The sequence below is a fragment of the Sinocyclocheilus grahami genome, unplaced genomic scaffold (genome assembly GCF_001515645.1).
Source record: "Sinocyclocheilus grahami isolate Dianchi unplaced genomic scaffold, SAMN03320097.WGS_v1.1 scaffold414.1, whole genome shotgun sequence".
Classification (NCBI taxonomy): Eukaryota; Metazoa; Chordata; class Actinopteri; order Cypriniformes; family Cyprinidae; genus Sinocyclocheilus; species Sinocyclocheilus grahami.
In genome coordinates this window covers 140118-158517 of record NW_015505593.1, presented here as the reverse complement: position 1 = coordinate 158517, position 18400 = coordinate 140118, and the positions used below count along the sequence as shown (strand labels likewise).

Below are 18400 nucleotides of genomic sequence, written 5' to 3'. Positions count from 1 at the left end.
AAATACATCACATGCTTAAAATCTATCCCCTCTGCCATAGCACAAATTCAAATGAGTCAGGATTTATACACAATATAATTAGTTTTTTTAGATGTTTCTTTTAAATTTATCGTCTGTTCACATTTTTTGCTGAGCAGAAATTCATCTGACACAGGCATAAAAAATACATACCAATTACATCTTAACTGACAACTATACATCTAAGTACATACACAATCAAACTATATACTTCAACCTACCAAACATTTAGAAGTTTGTCTCGGCATCAAATGTGATTTTAAAATTGATTTCTTCATAATAAGCTTGTAATTCATTAAAAATATATAAATTAAGGATGTCACAATATCAGATTTTTCATAACATGATTACAGAGGCCAAAATAATTCACAATAATAATATATTGTTATATCTATAGAAATCATAAAAAAATTAATAAATGTTATCAAATTAATCTTTATAACAACAATTACACTTAGAGACAAAAATGCTAACCGTTTTTAGCATAGCACCAGTGATAGGTAATTTCAAAGCACTGCTTTGTAAAGCTTTGAAACCTTTGCAAATCATTTGTTTTGAACCATTGGTTTAAAGTGCAAATTAAACTGCCGCAGTCATGCAATTTCAGTAAACAAGGCTTTTATACGTTACAGCGGTTTCAAAATGTTTCGAAATTTCAATTGGAGGCCGATCTCAGTCAGTTATTCACATTTTTATAGTATGAAAGGATTATAGAACATTATTTTTTTACTATAGCAATTTCAATAATATTTTAGAAGAAAAGGCAGGTGGACCATGATTTTGGCTGAATATAAAAACTTTTTTGTTCATGTTGTTGTTCATTCTTTTTTGCAGGATGGGACAGCGACATGTCCTGTATTTTACTTTTGGCCTACCTTTTGCCACCTTCAGTTGTTTGGTCGGACCAAATCCACCAAGATAAGAAGCAGGGAGACAATAGATTATGGGCCAGATTTACCAACAGTTTGCGCCAGTGCAAACCCAGGATTTACTGAAGATGTGCAGTGAAAAGTTAGCGCTGAAAAGTCGTGGACACGGTCATTTATGCGGTATATGCATTTGTAGGAGTTTCCCTTTCAGATGTAAAATGTATGAGAGGAGAGAACATAAATTAACCACGCAACATGATTTACTAAGGTTTGCAGTAATGTTGGGCAATATTGCTCCATAGTCATATCGTCAGCCTGTGAGATCGCCGATACACAATATTATCATGCTAATTTATTCAATTATTACTTACTTAGTTTCATAGCCGGAGAGTGAACCAACTCCAGGCTAAGACTAAAAGCATCCTAATGTTAGTGTAATCTATTAACTACACATTATATCTTTTTAGTCAAGTAGCATATGGATGTCATGTCATAAAATTTTAATATGAATTTGTATTTAACAAAACATTTTTTTTACTAATTATAATGCTCATATTTCCTCAGTTATTCAAACAACAGCTACAGAAAACGAACAAAGAAAATGTACATTATCAAAGAACATCATCACTGACTTCACTCTAGCGAGAAATTATTCATTAAAACAAACAAACAAAAAAAAACACTCGTTATAATCAACACACTGTAAGATGAATAATTCTCTACTTACATCGCACGTGTAACAGGGTCAAAAAGGTGTTTACACTTGCTACACTCATTTCCATGTATGGTCCCTTTAATTGCACTCCACCCAAATAATGAACCAGTTCCGGTAGGGTCATTTAGATTTGTGCCAGCCGAGAGAGTGACTGGCTGCGGTGAGTGAGTGCTCCATGATAAAAGTATATTGTATTAATTGTATAACCATCTTATGGATTAAAATTGATATATACGTGTGTTTAAATGAATATTGTATGATTTGTGTTCATGCTACATTATATCTGTGGTAACATCAAGTTTGTTCACCTTATTACAGAACATGCACGAGGGTGATTTGCAAAACTGATCACCGCTGTTTAATATGTTGTCAACAGGTACATATTTCTCAATTGTGTTGTTGTATAACTGTTTATATAAATGTTAGTATTTTAGATTCGCGCCAGCCGAGAGAGTGACTGGCTGCGAACATGCATGAGGGTGATTTGTGAATCTGATCACCGCTGTTTAATATGTTGTCAACAGAACAAAAGTCTGTCTTCAAGCGCGATTTGGTATCTGTCCTGAGTTTTACACAACACAACGCAGAGACAACCCCGTTACACACATATATCTGCACTTTGTTTATGATGAGAAAATTCGCGAGAGAGCAGAATTCAGTCAGCAAGGCGTGCACTGAACAAAAATGTCAGCCGTGTTTCAGCCATGACTCATCTAAATGCCTCTGATTGGCCACTGCATAAATAACCTCAATGGAATCATGTGTAATTGGTTATAAATGCGCAACACTGTATAAAAAAAAAAAAAAAAAAAAAAAAAAAAAGTGTAAAAATAAATATGAACAAATCAACCCTAATATTAATTAGATAATAATACTAGCCTGATGATGATGATGATGATAATAATAATAATAATAATAATAATGGTCTTGATATCGTCAAAAATATCTGACTATCATTGATACACGATACTATCGTGTATCGGCACAACCCTAGTTTGCAGTAGTCAGTTTACTGGTATTTGCGTCATTATTTACTGACCAAAAAAAGCATGTCTTAACCACTTTGCACTTGACATGGCATTATCCTTTTAGCTAACTTATCAGTGTTGCAAAGATCTATAACCTGTAGGCTAGGCTGTCCCCTGTGACAGACTTTTTAAAATAAAATGCTCAAAAAGCAGTTCAGGAACACGTTGGTCAATGGAGAGTTTTATATACTGCAATACTGTAAGCCTTTTACCTCGAGTGTGGGGTAAAATACTCCCTTTGCCATCTCATTTTTATGATTTGTAGCCCCTAATGCAATGGTTTTGTTTTATATCAATGAATAAATACATTTTCATATACCATTTAATAGCTGAAAACCTGAAGATATGACCTCTGAACTCTGTTTTTCAATCAATACATTATAGCGAAAACAGCAATTCAAAAAGTGGAAAGCAGCAGGTTTTTGGACAAGAGACATGTTTACATTTTAGCATTTGATCATCTGCGATCAGTCCATTTTAAGCCACTAAACTCTGGGAATGTTTTCAGACCAAGGATCCAGTAAGCGAATGCATCCAAAACAGCGCTAATGGAGAGAAAGGTGATTTCATAAGAGATGGCAGAGAAAACAGGATTCATTTATTAGGTACGCGAGAGTCCATTATTATTATTCAAAATTCATATCTGGCGAGTGTTTTATAATGGATGCTTGCTGGAGAAGCATGTATTGGAGAAGTTTGTGAGGGTCAGCGGTGCACAGTAGTGGACTTATATGGACTTGGATTTCAGGTGTTCTTTTGGAGTCTTCAAGTGTCCTTTTTGGAAAGACACCTAAATTTACTTTGCAGAAAATATATTTTTTTCTTATATTTAACTCAAATGTATTTTAAATCTCTCAAATCCTTGTCTTATTTTTTCCCTTTTTTGTTCCTGTACTACTATGAGTAATTCTGACTTTTGGACAATAAACTGTCCAATGTCTGTTATCAGACAAACCAGGATTATGCCTTTAGACCAAAGGGTTCAAGAGCTGCAGCCATTTCATTTTGAGTACGTCCTTTTCAGCTTGGGGGGTACTGGTTAAGCTACTTAAGGTGCACGTAAATATACCACAATGTTCTAGATACAATTTTGTTTCAAAAATCAAGGAAAAGTTTATAAAGTTCTCAAGTTGTTTCATGTAATTGTTCTTCCACCTGATTATTTTGCAGAAATTTCTAGATATCACTTGTTAGTCTTAAGCAAAGTTGAGAGCTTGTTGGTGTTGCTGTGTTGACATGACTTCCATTAACTTCTTGTGCAATTTGGTTAAAAGCACTACAGCCACACACATTCAGATAGGTCATGGATTAATGTAGGCATGACCTCCAGAACCGAAGCACTTTGAATGAAGCACTAAAACCAATATCACTTGTGGTTATGGACTACATATGTATACATTTACACATATATTTAAAAATTTAAACTTTAAACAATATCAAATACTACAGAAATATGAAAATAAGCCTCAAGTTATATACTCTCTCTAACCGGAAATGTCGCCCACATTTTAAAACACAGCAGACTTGTTCAAAATATTGTGGATAGCTCAGTAAATTAAATTGAGGCTCTACAGTAGGATAGATTGCATGTTTGTTTCATAGGATAATGCACAGCTAAGGAAAGGAGGTCTTGATAATGTACTTCATCACATTCCACACTTCTCACTTTCTCCCAAAGCTAATGTCTTAAAGACGACATTGATCTGCCTCCCTCCGTCATTAATGCTGCACAGGCTGCTGAGTTAGCCAGATACCCCAGATAGTGATAGATTTTCTGTTTATTAATTAAGAAACAGATCACCCAAAAATTAAAAATTGCTGTTAATTTACTCACCTTCAGGCCATAGGTGAAACCACGACCCTTAGTGATTCATAAGTCAATGGCTACTGTCACTTTTAGAGTTAAAAACCCCCCCCAAAAAACACAACATTGATACCTGCAGCTCCTGACAATATATTGAGGTCTTATGAAGTGAAACGATGAACCAGTTCACCAAATCAGACTGAACCATTTGAAATGGTTTGTGGCTCAAGCCAGCACAAATCTACAAGTTATTTAATCAAAACTCACTTTCGGATGTATACAACAGTCTCACTTGAAATGAGCCAATATACCAGCATATTTGATACTATGATGCTGGTCTTTGCCAACTCATTCAGTGCTACACTCAGCAATACACTGAACTGAGGACCAAAGAACTGAGGAGCTGCTGATACGAGCATGTGTAAAATGACCACTTGAATGAAGGGGCGGAATGGAAGTTCTTATGGTTTCTCACGGTTTATACGATAGACATGTAAAACATGCCCAAACATAATTGGGTGCTTTACTAATATAATTGCATATACATTACGAAAAAATTTTTACCTACAAATTGGATGGCCTAAGGGAGTAAACTGACAGCAAATGTTCATTTTGTGGTGAACCATCCCTTTAAATCCTCTTCAAGAGACATTTACATTTTTTTCTCTATCTAAATTAGGAGGATAAGATTGATTGAATGATTGATGGATAACTGATGTCATATTTTCTCACTCCCATTCCATTAATTTGGAATGTGTAATTCTATGCCACTGTGCTAGGCAATTCATTGAGTGTCGTTTTGAGTAAAAGGCACATTTGTCTCTCTCATCAGTGAGAGTTCCAGAGCAAAATCCTCCTGCCAGTTTGAATGTTTTATTCATATGAATAATTTTATTTGTAGACCTTTTTTCAACATTTAGTACTTCAAAGTAATCTCTGTCAGTGCTAAAAACATGATGAATACATTAGTGACACGAAGAAAAGACAAGAAGGAACATTACCTCCCTTTCACCAAAGATGACAGTTACATCCTCCTTCTTGGCATTTTTTACCATGATGGTCACTACAACTTGAGACTCTGTCTGGTACCAGTCATGTCTGAAGTGGAGTAGGTACTTAAGTGTGACATGATTTTAACTTTTCTTATTGTATTGGATCATAAGTAGTGTAACAAACAAAAGTTGAAGAGTAAGTGGGTTTAAAATAAAACAAGCATCACCACCACACTTACTTGACAAACAGGGTTGTAGATTGCTTCCGTTTAAAAGTAGTCATTTGTTTGTGCATTTCAGTGAAACCAAGGAGAAAAACACAAGAAAGACAGAATCATTGTTCACTACAAATAGTTAGTGCTTCTCTTCCCTCATGTTACTAAGGACTCTATTTAATGAAATACAACGAACAACAGCACGACACAAATGGTCAATTATAAGATTAAAACGAAGCAAGAAAAATAAAGTTCTTACAAACTGTTCTTTAAGAATTCAGTTAAACACAGGAAAAGACGGCAAACATGCTTACCGAATCTGAGGTTTGGTTTGGAATGTGCGCTGAAAATTCAGAGAAAAAGGTATTAGTTCAAGTAAAACATGCACAAAAAATACACTTCATATTGACTACTTTAATATAGGGGAGAAAAAGTCATATCAGATGTAAGCATATGACATGCGTACACAAAGTTTTAAAAAATGGCATGCAAAGATTAATATGAAATTGAAACTGTGTTCACAATGGTAGTATAGTTCAAATAGTAGTAATAATGTCTTTATGAATAATTGAATATATTTTAATTTCTATTATTTTTCCCATCTCTGAAAATCTAAATGTTAAAATTACGGTGTTTTCTATGACCATGGGGAATCAGTTGATTTAACAGCATACACCAAGCTATAGATGGTTGCTGCTAATTAAAGAACACTTACAAATATTGTATTACTTAGCTATAAGGAATCTTCTGAGAACACTCACAAATCCACCTTATATGTGAATGTATTGCTAAATTTGTGTGTTAAGCATTGTACCCTGAATATTTTTTTCTGTAGTGAACTGCAATGCACTATTTTAATTTTAGTGAAAGCTTTCTTAATAGTCAATCAAAAATTGTGTCATAGATCAAATGAAGTGCTTGGTGAATTTACACATACTTGCCATTCTATTCTCACAGTGCTGGATCCATGTTTGAAATCCTTCAATAGAGCCTTTATAAAACAAATACATATCAAAATGCAATAATTTACATGCAAATTTAATGAATCACATTAGGTGAAATTACAGAATTACAATTCATTCCCATTGTGGCATACTTTACACAACATATAATTCAAATTTGTGTATAATTCTAAGGCGACATCACACTAGATGATTTTACAGCCTGTGGGCATGGCAACATCTCTTTGGAGACATGATCACAGCCATAGTGACTCAACTCCTTGCTTAAATAATTCTTCAGTCAACAAGAAATCTACTTCCATTCTGTTTGAAAATATAAGCAGCGGTGACTGAAAGACCAAAGAGCTTCTGAAGCTTTGACCAGCGGGTGTCCTGCTTGTGCCTGGTTCTTTTCCATTTAATGATATAATAATGATGGGATGTTCACAAACAGTATACCACTGCAAAGGTATTTCAAACTTCTATTTAACCCCAAACAAGAATGAAAAAGAACTTTGACTTGAATATAATGGGGCCTTAAAGAATGCCAGGCCTAAACCACAAATTGCATTTATTATTCATTACAGAACATTAAAAATATGAAATTTGCTTTGAAGAAAACAATATTATAATATGAACTATAATAAATGCCACATTTCGCCACGTCTTTTATATATCTCTACGTTTGACGCTTTATTTTGATGCCATAATATATAGACTCATATTGCCCAGTCTTACCCTTAACCACAATAAAGTAATTCTGAATCATGTAGTGTCACGCCGCCTTTGAACTGTACACATTTAGGCACATACATGAACTCAGTGACACTCACAATCAAGCTCTTTTCCAGTTGTGAGGGCCTCATGAGCAGTAATGAAGTTATGTAGGTGATACTCTGCAATTCTTCAAAAAGAATAACAAAAACACATTAGGACTTTTATTAATAGTTTTCCTTTGCCTTTCTTTCTCTCTCTCTCTTTTTCTCTCTGTAACATATAATGCGCACATCAACCTGATCACTTTATTTAGCGTTCATGTAAACACTACATACAGATTCAATAATCAACGTTTATCTGTGTGTTGCATATTTTACGGAGGACAGCTTCCAGAACCTAAGAGTACAATGCCAGCAGCATGATTTGTCTGAACTACAGAAATAATCATATTAAAGGGAGTCTTTTTTTCACATTTTCTTATGTATTAATTTCTATTATGTAATAAAGAGGAAGGAGTACAATATTAGGTATTTTGGAATATTATATGTTATTTTATGTTGGATATTAAAAGTTATATCTGTTTGTTGATGGAAATTGTGGACAATTTGTGCACTAAAACATTTCTTTTGTTCATTGTGACACTTTTACAGTAGTCTACACTGCACCAACAGACACCAACCACTGGCAATAGACACGATTGTCGAATCAGTGTTACCCGTAAGTCCATTTGTTTTCACAGACTGAACACATTCAATTGCCATTTGTTGGGTCATGACATGTCTAAGCAGTGTGGTATGATTTTTTTTCAACAAACTCGGACACAATCTGGTTATTGACGTGATTGGTCAGTATCTGTCAGTGCAGTAAGAACTAACCTTTAGGGTAAAATGTCCCTCAAGATTTAAAGCAGAAAGTCACCAGAGGCATGTTTTGCCGGTGTTTTAAATTTCATAATTATTGGAATGCATGTGACGAATGCATGTGATTAATAATGAAATGGATCAGATGCACATTTCAAATTTTTTATTTTTCTTTATTCATCATAGCCTATTGAGTGGATTCATTCAATCTGAATTTTTTCCCCTTTGTCCTATAAGAAATACTCTTCTTAAATGGGCATTTTCTCATAAATTCTCATGTTACCCATTACTAAAATTAACGCAGTACCTTTCTGTTCTGATTTTCTATGTGGCAACTTTCTTATGTTCAATTTTGACAACACTAAGGTGATCTATGCTGTCGCTCTTTTGCCCCACATCTAATTACAATGGCCTCACTGTTACAACAGTAAATTTTAAGGGAATTTCATCAACAGAATGCATAGCATTTCAATGACTTCTTATTGATGCTGGGATATAGAAATTTACAGGTCTGTGTTTTATGTGAGGAAACACTGTATTGTGAACTTACCCTATTCTTAAGAAGGCAAGCACCAGACCTGGCTGCAGCTGGTGGGCTTTCTTAGCATCTTCAATTGCTTCTAAAACACAAAAAGGTGTTTATTTGATTTACATATTTCACCCTTTAAAAAAAAAGAACAAAAAAACAAAACTATCTATAGTCTTAAAGAAATCGCATACCCAAACAGATACAATTCATGAAGCCTTTGGACTTCAAGCATAATTGATGCAAAATTAATCATCATAAAACATTATCACATTCCAGCAAGAGGTGCTTTACTACTAGCTTAGCTTAACTTAGCATCAAACCATGTTTTGCTCCAAAATTAAATTATACAACATCAGTCGAGTGTTTAAAATAATATTCTGTAATCCGATCATGACTAATAATCATAGAATAAAATAGAAAATATATTATTTTATACTACAGGGCTGTTGAACGCATGAATCTGACTGGTTGATAATCGTTTAAAGGTGTGCAATGATTTTTTTGGAAACGTATGGCAAAAGTAGTTCAAGGCAGGTCTTGACCGACCGCATTACAGTTACATATGATTGAGCCAAATTATTTCAGTTATTTCAAAGGTCCTTAGGTCCACCTTAAAACAGTAAATGAGCCTAAACAAATAAACCAAGCCAATAAATATTTAATATAAAAAAAAAAAAACGGATAAAAATGACGAATTATTTCCTTGTTTTTTCTCCTCCATAAAATTGTTTCATTATTGACAGAAAGCATGCTTTCCTTCTCCCACTTTCTCTCCCATACAAAATCACACACACACACACACACACAGAGTACAGACATTCGCACACATGGAAACATACACACACACACGAACTTGCTGTCAGTGTCCCACGACTTTATAAATAAAACCGTTTCACAGTTGAAAAGCTACATGACAATGCTTAGTAGAAAGGTGGTAAGTAACATTGCTGTTCTTAAAACAGCTACTTAGTTTCATTATTAGTAGAGATGCTGTTGCCGAACACTGTTGAGACTCACAGACTCAGGTAATTCGCACAGGTTATGTCGATTAGCATTCCATTATAAATATACTGTATTCTTATGGAAATACAAGAGATGGCTTGAAGAACACAGATAACCCATATATTGTCACAATAGTGTGTTTGTCTTTATGTTTCAGTAAAATGTCCCAATCTGCTTTTTATTTAGCTACTGTGATAGCTGGATGTTTTTGTCCGTATTAGGAATTTGCATAGTAAGTTTACGACTTCCACGAGTCTTACTTGTGGACTTTCTACAAAAGGCCACCCTCCAGCTTCCAGTATATGCAACAGACACTACCATAATGCTCAAATTGCCTCATTTTGGGTAAACGTTTAGTAAAGTCCTCTAATGCAAAGAGTACATGAGTTTTTTCTCAGTGAATGCATAAGAAGCTTGTATTTCATATTAAAGGGGTCATATGATGCCATTTTAAATTTTCCTTTCTCTTTTGAGTGTTACAAACTGTTCGTGCATAGATAAGATCCCTAAAGTTGCAAAGACTAAAGTCTCAAACCCAAAGAGATATTCTTTATAAAAGTTAGGACTTGTCCACGCCCTCCTAAAACGCCTCGTTTAAACACGCCCCCACATGTCTACGTCACTGTGTGGGAAGATTTGGATAACACCGCCCAAATGTTCATGCAAAGAAAGGCGGCGTAACTTTTATTCTCGCTGTAGTATTGTTGTTGCCGCCACCGCCATGTCGTGGAGACGCTGTGTGTTTCGTTGTGAAAGCGAAATTACTTTGTTTGACCTTCCAAAAGAGGACACAACTAGAAATCAGTGGTTAAGTTGTATTTACAACACTGTTCCAGAACAGTTCAACCCAAATATTCAAATGTGTGCAGCGCATTTTATGGAGGACTGTTTCCTGAACCTGCAGAGAAGCCTACAATGTGTCTGTGCACAAAGGCTGTTTCTATAAAGTGGGGCAGTTCCAACTTTGCAAGGACAGTCTGGTGCTTCTGACTCACAGCCTGTAAGTAAGTTTTTTTTATATTTAAAGAATTTGCCACTGACGATTCAGACGTGAGTTTTGAGCAGTGTAGAGTAGCGTTTGTTGTCTGTCGTTTCTCTGATCACAAATGCAGACATGGTTTTATGTTTACGCGGTGCGATACGCAACGCGTAAAAAGACAGTATAAGTCATTATAATCAGTAATTATGTCCCCACTGGATGCAACAAATGCCTCGTTTGTAATGGGATTTATTGGTGTTGTCTCATCACGCCGGTAGGTACATGGCATCACAGTATGGTAAGGGGCGTAACATTTCCGTCACGCGTTTGAGGTATTCAGCCAATCACAACGCACTGGATAGCTGGCCAATCAGCATACACCTCGCTTTTCAGATCGATGAGCTTTGTAAAAATCGACACGTTTCAGATAGCGGGGCATAGAGGAGAAACAACAATGTACAGTATGTGGAAAATAATGTGGTTTTTTTTACCTTAAACCGCATAAACACATCGCATTACACCAAATACACAACATAATGTTCTTTTTAGCAAGGTCATATGACCCCTTTAAATGCGTAGACTCAATTAAGAAATTAGTCACTTTCTCCCAAGGTTTTTTTTTCTCCATTTCAGTCACGATGGAATTTTGATTCCTTGCCAATGTCGCGTTTGGCTTGCTTAGTTGGGGACACGATTTCTGGCAATATTGATGACTTGACTGCACGGACACTATAGAGAATTAAGTCACAATCTTTTCACTCTGCATTGCATTTCGAAAGGTGCCGCCATATTAGCAGGATACGCTATCCGTTCCCATGGTTACTTCTCATTCTCTATAAGGATAACTGCTTATCTTTTGTTAAACAATCCTTCTTTCTTCACTGTATCGTTTGCAGGGAAGAGAAGCTATTTTATCACACTGCATGATAATTTGATTTTTCTCATAGGTTTTGAAGAATTTGGTTTACAATGTTTACCTGATTAGTGTGAAAACAGTGTCGCCCGCTGGACGCTAGCTGCTGCTTCAGCCATCATATGGTAGATTATCCAAATAAAAGTGTGTGTTCAACAAGCTGACAGAGGTCTATCCATTTCTTTGTTGGAAACTTTTAAATGACAAAGTATAATTGTTGTCATTATAAATATTAATTTTTCCATGGCCACAGAGGAGAATCATCAGAGATTGTGGGTCAGATTCAGCGAACAGTCACGAGCTCACTGTACTTTTTATATTTATTTCAACAAATGACAAGCAAAATCAAATCCCTAGGAGCTTGTGAAAAGTTTTGTAGCATTTTCAAATGCTGGTTTAATGTACTAAGACAGTGATGCTAAAACACATGCAGATGAGCCAGAATATTAATGCGACATGTTTAAACGTAAAGCGTTTCCCTCTCTTTAGAAAACTGTAATCTAGAAAGCGCTTATGGATTAAGACAGTCATATCTAAAGTTCATATTTTGGGCTCATCTGTTTTTCCGCACATATTATGCTTTATTAGTAAGATGTGTGTACCGTCTCGGTGCATTATGCACGTTCTTTATATGAGTGGAAAATGCTTAACGTGTAAATAAACGCGTTGCGTTCACATTGCGATCTTATATGCATATCTGCACATAGTATATGCTTTACAATATTGTCTTTATCACTGTATTGGTACATTAAGCCACTTTAAGCATTTTAGAAAGTCCCCTGTTCAAGTTCTGCTAATTCACAAGCCTAGCGAGAGTGAGAATCATGCTCGCAAAGAAGGTAATGTTAACTATTAAACCAACAATATCAAAACTTTCAACAACACACAGCAATGTGATTCTTTTATTGAGTGAGTCAGTGGGGTTTAATCAGTGACATTAACAGATTTACTATTCGGCGTCTTCTCCGTAACCTCCTTCCCTTGGTGTTTTAACACATAGAAAAGGCAAAAAAACATACAAACCCAATTCCAAAAAAGTTGGGACACTGTACAAATTGTGAGTCCCTTAAAATGATACATTTTCTCAGTTTAAAAATTTGATATGTCATCTATGTTGTATTCTGAATAAAATATTGAAATTTGAAACTTCCACATCATTGCATTCTGTTTTTATTCACAATTTGTACAGTGTCCCAACTTTTTTGGAATCGGGTTTGTATTGCATTGTCCAGTTTTCTCTCAGAACAATGATCTGAGTTACTATTGCAATTCTCGATGCAGTATGAATGACATAGCCTACACTGGTGACATTTTTCACAATCACGACACAAAATCAAATACTGCCCTAAACTCTATAGCGGAAAGGCAGCGCTATCCTGCAAGTATGGCGGATAAACAAAGCAGTTTCCCAGAACTCAACTCGGCATTACGTCACATTCTCATTCTTTATTTGAAGAGAACTGAACTGAGCTGGATGATGACATCACTGAATCAATGATGAACCGACTTTGACTGTTTTCTAATGTCCTTTTGCATTATCAGCATGTTTTTTCTGTTTGACACCGTAAAGCTGGTTTGACAATCTGTATTGTGTAATACAGATTCTATTGTGTACTGATTTACTTCAGTAAAAGAAACCACAAGACTTTAAGTCATCATTTACCCACCCTTGTGCTGTTCTAATGCCGTTTGCCCTTCTTTCTTTTTATGGACCACAAAAAGAGATTTTTTTTTTAAAATCAACTTATTTTTCCCTTAAAATGATACATTTTCTCAGTTTAAAAATTTGATATGTCATCTATGTTGTATTCTGAATAAAATATTGAAATTTGAAACTTCCACATCATTGCATTCTGTTTTTATTCACAATTTGTACAGTGTCCCAACTTTTTTGGAATCGGGTTTGTATTGCATTGTCCAGTTTTCTCTCAGAACAATGATCTGAGTTACTATTGCAATTCTCGATGCAGTATGAATGACATAGCCTACACTGGTGACATTTTTCACAATCACGACACAAAATCAAATACTGCCCTAAACTCTATAGCGGAAAGGCAGCGCTATCCTGCAAGTATGGCGGATAAACAAAGCAGTTTCCCAGAACTCAACTCGGCATTACGTCACATTCTCATTCTTTATTTGAAGAGAACTGAACTGAGCTGGATGATGACATCACTGAATCAATGATGAACCGACTTTGACTGTTTTCTAATGTCCTTTTGCATTATCAGCATGTTTTTTCTGTTTGACACCGTAAAGCTGGTTTGACAATCTGTATTGTGTAATACAGATTCTATTGTGTACTGATTTACTTCAGTAAAAGAAACCACAAGACTTTAAGTCATCATTTACCCACCCTTGTGCTGTTCTAATGCCGTTTGCCCTTCTTTCTTTTTATGGACCACAAAAAGAGATTTTTTTTTTTTTAATGTCCGACGCGTGCTTGTCCATATAATGGCAGTTTGTGGCGATCAAGCTTTTAAAAAATACATAAAAGTATCTCAGATTGGTCCCATAGGACACGTGCCGTTTATTCTAAGTGTTCTGTGGGTATATGACAGGATTTAGTAAGAAACCAAATTAAATGTAACATTATTTAACCCTTTAAGCCCTGAGGGCATTTTTGCCTCACTGAAGCTGATATTTTTTCTGAGTGACATACACAAAAATAATGACTCATAACTCCAAGACAGTAGCAAGGAGAGTCCAAAGGTAGGTATCGTTTGATAGAAATCTTTCTATACTTTTAGGGGGGAAAAAATCTTTGCATTTGAATGTTCTCATGTTGAGAAATAGGTGATAAAATGTAAGAAAAATTAGTGTGGTTAAGGGAAATTTTTCAAATTCTTATTTGATGTTATATATATCATGAAATAGAAGGTAGGTGAAAATTAATTTTTTGGCGATGTTCCCCAACATATGTGCTGTATGTGAATTAAATTGTGTGGTGATATCATGAAGTAAGCAAAAGTTACAGCACTTAGAACCAAGGTAGCCTTTCTCTTAGCCCTTTATAGTTTTGAAATTGTTGTTTTGAATTTGAAGTAATGCCTCACTCAAGTTTAGTCAAAGCCCCAAACAATTATACTTGTTTTATTCTACTCGATAACACCTTTGACATGAGACACATGACTGAGCTGTATGATGTTTCTGACATATTATAGAGTACATGGCACAAAAATTGTTTTCATAAATTATGAATTTTTTTTTTTATATTTATCCGCAAATAACTCAGCACTACTTAGGAGTTAATCAAAGTGGCTACATGCATTGTAAAGGTCAGACTCCAAGCTTTCAAATGACACCTATTTTGTGTTGATCACTGCAGTGATTTTGAAAAATATGATTTTTTTTTCTTCGCTAGGGGGCGCCCGCCGGCAGTACACTCCGGTTTAGAGGAACTAGGCAGCACTGGTTAGGAGTTGATCAAAATGGTTGGATGCATTCGAAAGCTGAATTTCTCTAAGCTTTAAAATTATACCTAATTATTTTTTTAAAAAGTGATATAAAAGATAAATACACAGAAATATTCTAGGTTTTACATTCTGCTTGTCAAGTTTTCAATGGAGCATTGGGTGCAATGGTACATATTGGTACCAATGGTACATATTGCATTACATAGCAGACTGTCGTCACTCAATGGCTGGATGTCTAAGTGGTGCCTGCAGAATAACATAGGTTTCATAGACAATTGGACAATTTTTGGGGCAGACCTGACCTGATGAAAAGAGATGGTCTCCATCCCTCCTGGGGTGGTGCCCCTCTTCTGTCTAGAAATATGGCACATAGTCTTAGAGTTTGTACTTGACTAACTGGGGCCCAGGTCAGGAAGCAGACAGACTGGCTAAACCGACCATCTGCTAGTCGCCTCACGTCACGTTGGAAAACTGCATTTTTCCATCTCAAAAATATATCTAAATTACGACCTACGCTCTCAATGTCAAATGCAGAAATGTTAATTAATGCATTCATGACCTCAAGGTTAGATTATTGTAAAGCTTTATTGGGTGGTTGTTCTGCGCTGCATTCTCAAAACTCTAGCAATTTGATAATACCTAGTATATCAAAATCAACTATGGGCGGAAGATCCTTTTCCTATTTAGCGCCCAAACTCTGGAAGAACCTACCTAACATTGTTCGGGAGGCAGACACACTCTGTCAGTTTAAATCTAGATTAAAGACCCATCTCTTTAACCTGGCTTACACATAACACACTAACACTTTTCTAATATCCAAATCCATTAAAGGATTTTTAGGCTGCATTAATTAGGTCAACCGGAACCGGGAACACTTTCTATAACACCCGATGTACTTGCTACATCGCTAGAAGAATGACATCTATGCTAATATTAGTCTGTTTCTCTCTTATTCTGAGGTCACCGTAGCCCCCAGATCCAGTCTGTATCCAGATCAGATGGTCACTGCAGTCACCCGTATCCAGTACGTATCCAGACCAGATGGTGGATCAGCACCTAGAGAGGACCTCTACAGCCCTGAAAGTCCGCAGAGACCAGGACAACTAGATGAGCCCCAGATACAGATCCCCAGTAAAGACCTTGTCTCAGACGGCCACCTGGACAAGACCACAGGAGCCAGTTGAGTCCTCTGCACAATGTGACTTTGCTGCAGCCTGGAATTTAACTGCCAGTTCTCCTCTGGCCAGACGATACAGATTGTGTCAAAGCAACAGTCGGGGGACTGAGCCTGGTTTCTCCCAAGGTTTTTTCTCCATTCTGTCACCGATGGAGTTTTGGGTCCTTGCCGCTCTGGCTTGCTTAGTTGGGGACACTTCATTTCCAGCGATATCGTTGACTTGATTGCACAGATACTATTTAAACTGAACTGAGCTGGATGATGACATCCCTGAATTCAATGATGACCTGCCTTTAACTGAAAAATGAGTGTTTACTATTGTCACTTTGCATTATTGACACTATTTTCCTAATTAATGCTGCACAGTTGCTTTGACACAATCTGTATTGTTAAAAGCGCTATATAAATAAATGTGACTTGACGCTTTCCAACTGATTTCTTCAATTCATGGGTTTAGGTTTTATTTACACACGAAAGATGCAATGGATCGTTTTGATTTTGGACTCATTTCAATCGTGAGAATCTGCTGTAAATAATGATATGCCATTTTCCACGATCGGAGCATGTTTCATGAAATGACAAGTGTAAAAAACCATGAGAAAGTTACACCATGTGTGCATTTGGGGTTTCATGTTTTTTATAACTCGATGATGAATATCTTTAGATCTAAATGACAGATTATGGTATGCATGTTTCATGTTATGAATGAAAACGTGACCTATATTTTTCTTAATTTAATGGTTTAATGTGTGTGATAACATCATAAGGAATATCTTTAGATCTAATGAACACATTATGATGAGTTTGGGCTCCTTTTGATCTCGAGAATTTTCTGAAAATAATTGCGTGTAATTTTCTATGATCTATGCATGTTTCATGAGGTTAGAAATAAAAGCGCAAAGTGAACGTACAGTTATTTATTCTGCTGTGCCTCAAGCGTGCCTGTCTGGGTTCATGTGCCACAGCTCTATGAATGAAATCTTTTGATCTGATTGACGGATTATGATAAATTTTTTATTTTTAAAGGGGAGAATTTTTTTAAAATAATGATGTGCAGTTTTCCACGAGCTATGCATGTTTCATGAAGTTACGAGCTAAAACGGCACAGGACTGCAACCTCTGATTTTTTTGCTAAGCTACGTGTCCTAATTCTGTTTTATATGTTATAGCTCTATGGGTGATATCTTTAGATCTGAATGATGGATTATGGTGAGTTTGGGCATTTGTCAGCAAATTGTCATTTATCAGCAAATAACTCTACAGTACTTTGGAGTTAATCAAAGCGGCTACATGCATTGTAAAGCTCAATCTCTAAGCTTTCAAATTATATATTTTTTGTTGATCAAAGCAGTGGTTTGAAAAATATGATTAGTAATATTTTCACGGAGGGGGGGCGCCCCGCCCACGGTACACTCCGGTTTAGAGGGACTGCTTAGCGCTTGTTAAGAGTTGATCAAAATAATTACATTCAATAAAAAGCTGAGATTTTATTGCTAAGCTTTAAAATGATACCTATTTTGTGTTATTCCATTCAGGGGTTGCTTAGTAATTTGATTATAATTTTTTTCGTGCAGGAAACCTCGGGCTTAAAGGGTTAACGAATATCCTGACTAGGGATGGAACGATTACTGGTTTCACAATAAATCACGATAAAATGAACTGACGGTTAGTATTACCATTTAAAATTTAATTATCATCAAAACCGTGTTTGATTATCGCGCTTTTGAAAACTCGCGGTAAATCCTGTCCAGCCAGCATCAGTCTGACGCAGAAGCAGCATGCAGTGTTGTTGTTTTTTTGTTTTTTTTGCACGAGATGCCTTCCAGCGCTCGGGAGATTTTTCAGCCATCTAAGAGGACCAAATCGGTGGTCTGGTCGTATTTTGGCTTTTACAAGAGTCCTGAAGGCAATTTAATCGAGGACGGTCACCCTGTCTGCCGATCTTGCAAGAAGAAAGTAGCTGCAAAAGGGGGAAACGCATCAAATTTGCTCAGTCATCTTCGTGACCACCACCCACTGTTATATAGCGAATTCAAGGTAACTTTTACCTCAATACCAAAACTAGCTGGGCAAATAATTGGACAAAAAATATTGATTGGAGATTAAATAATTTCGTTATCTCACTTGTTTAATGCAAAGCTTCCGCGAAGAAAAGTTCTCAGCAAGTGGCTTTGAGCCAAGACGAACGAACGTTCAAACTATCAGGTTGACATTTAAGGGATAAT

At 36.0% G+C, this 18400-nt stretch overlaps 1 protein-coding gene across 2 annotated transcripts in view; it reads right to left on the bottom strand.

Annotated features, from left to right (window-relative positions):
- The window catches only part of sugt1 (SGT1 homolog, MIS12 kinetochore complex assembly cochaperone), an 83456-nt gene that overhangs the window by 15470 nt on the left and 49586 nt on the right, over positions 1–18400 (bottom strand). Inside the window, exons 4-9 of one of the 2 annotated variants that reach the window (XM_016232590.1) lie at positions 8710–8779; positions 7416–7486; positions 6579–6632; positions 5956–5984; positions 5666–5691; positions 5436–5532 (exon numbers count right to left, since the gene is read on the bottom strand). In XM_016232590.1, the coding sequence (XP_016088076.1) occupies positions 5436–5532; positions 5666–5691; positions 5956–5984; positions 6579–6632; positions 7416–7486; positions 8710–8779 (347 nt within the window). The remainder of the gene's footprint in view (positions 1–5435; positions 5533–5665; positions 5692–5955; positions 5985–6578; positions 6633–7415; positions 7487–8709; positions 8780–18400) is intronic. The other variant, XM_016232591.1, reaches the window with a different exon arrangement.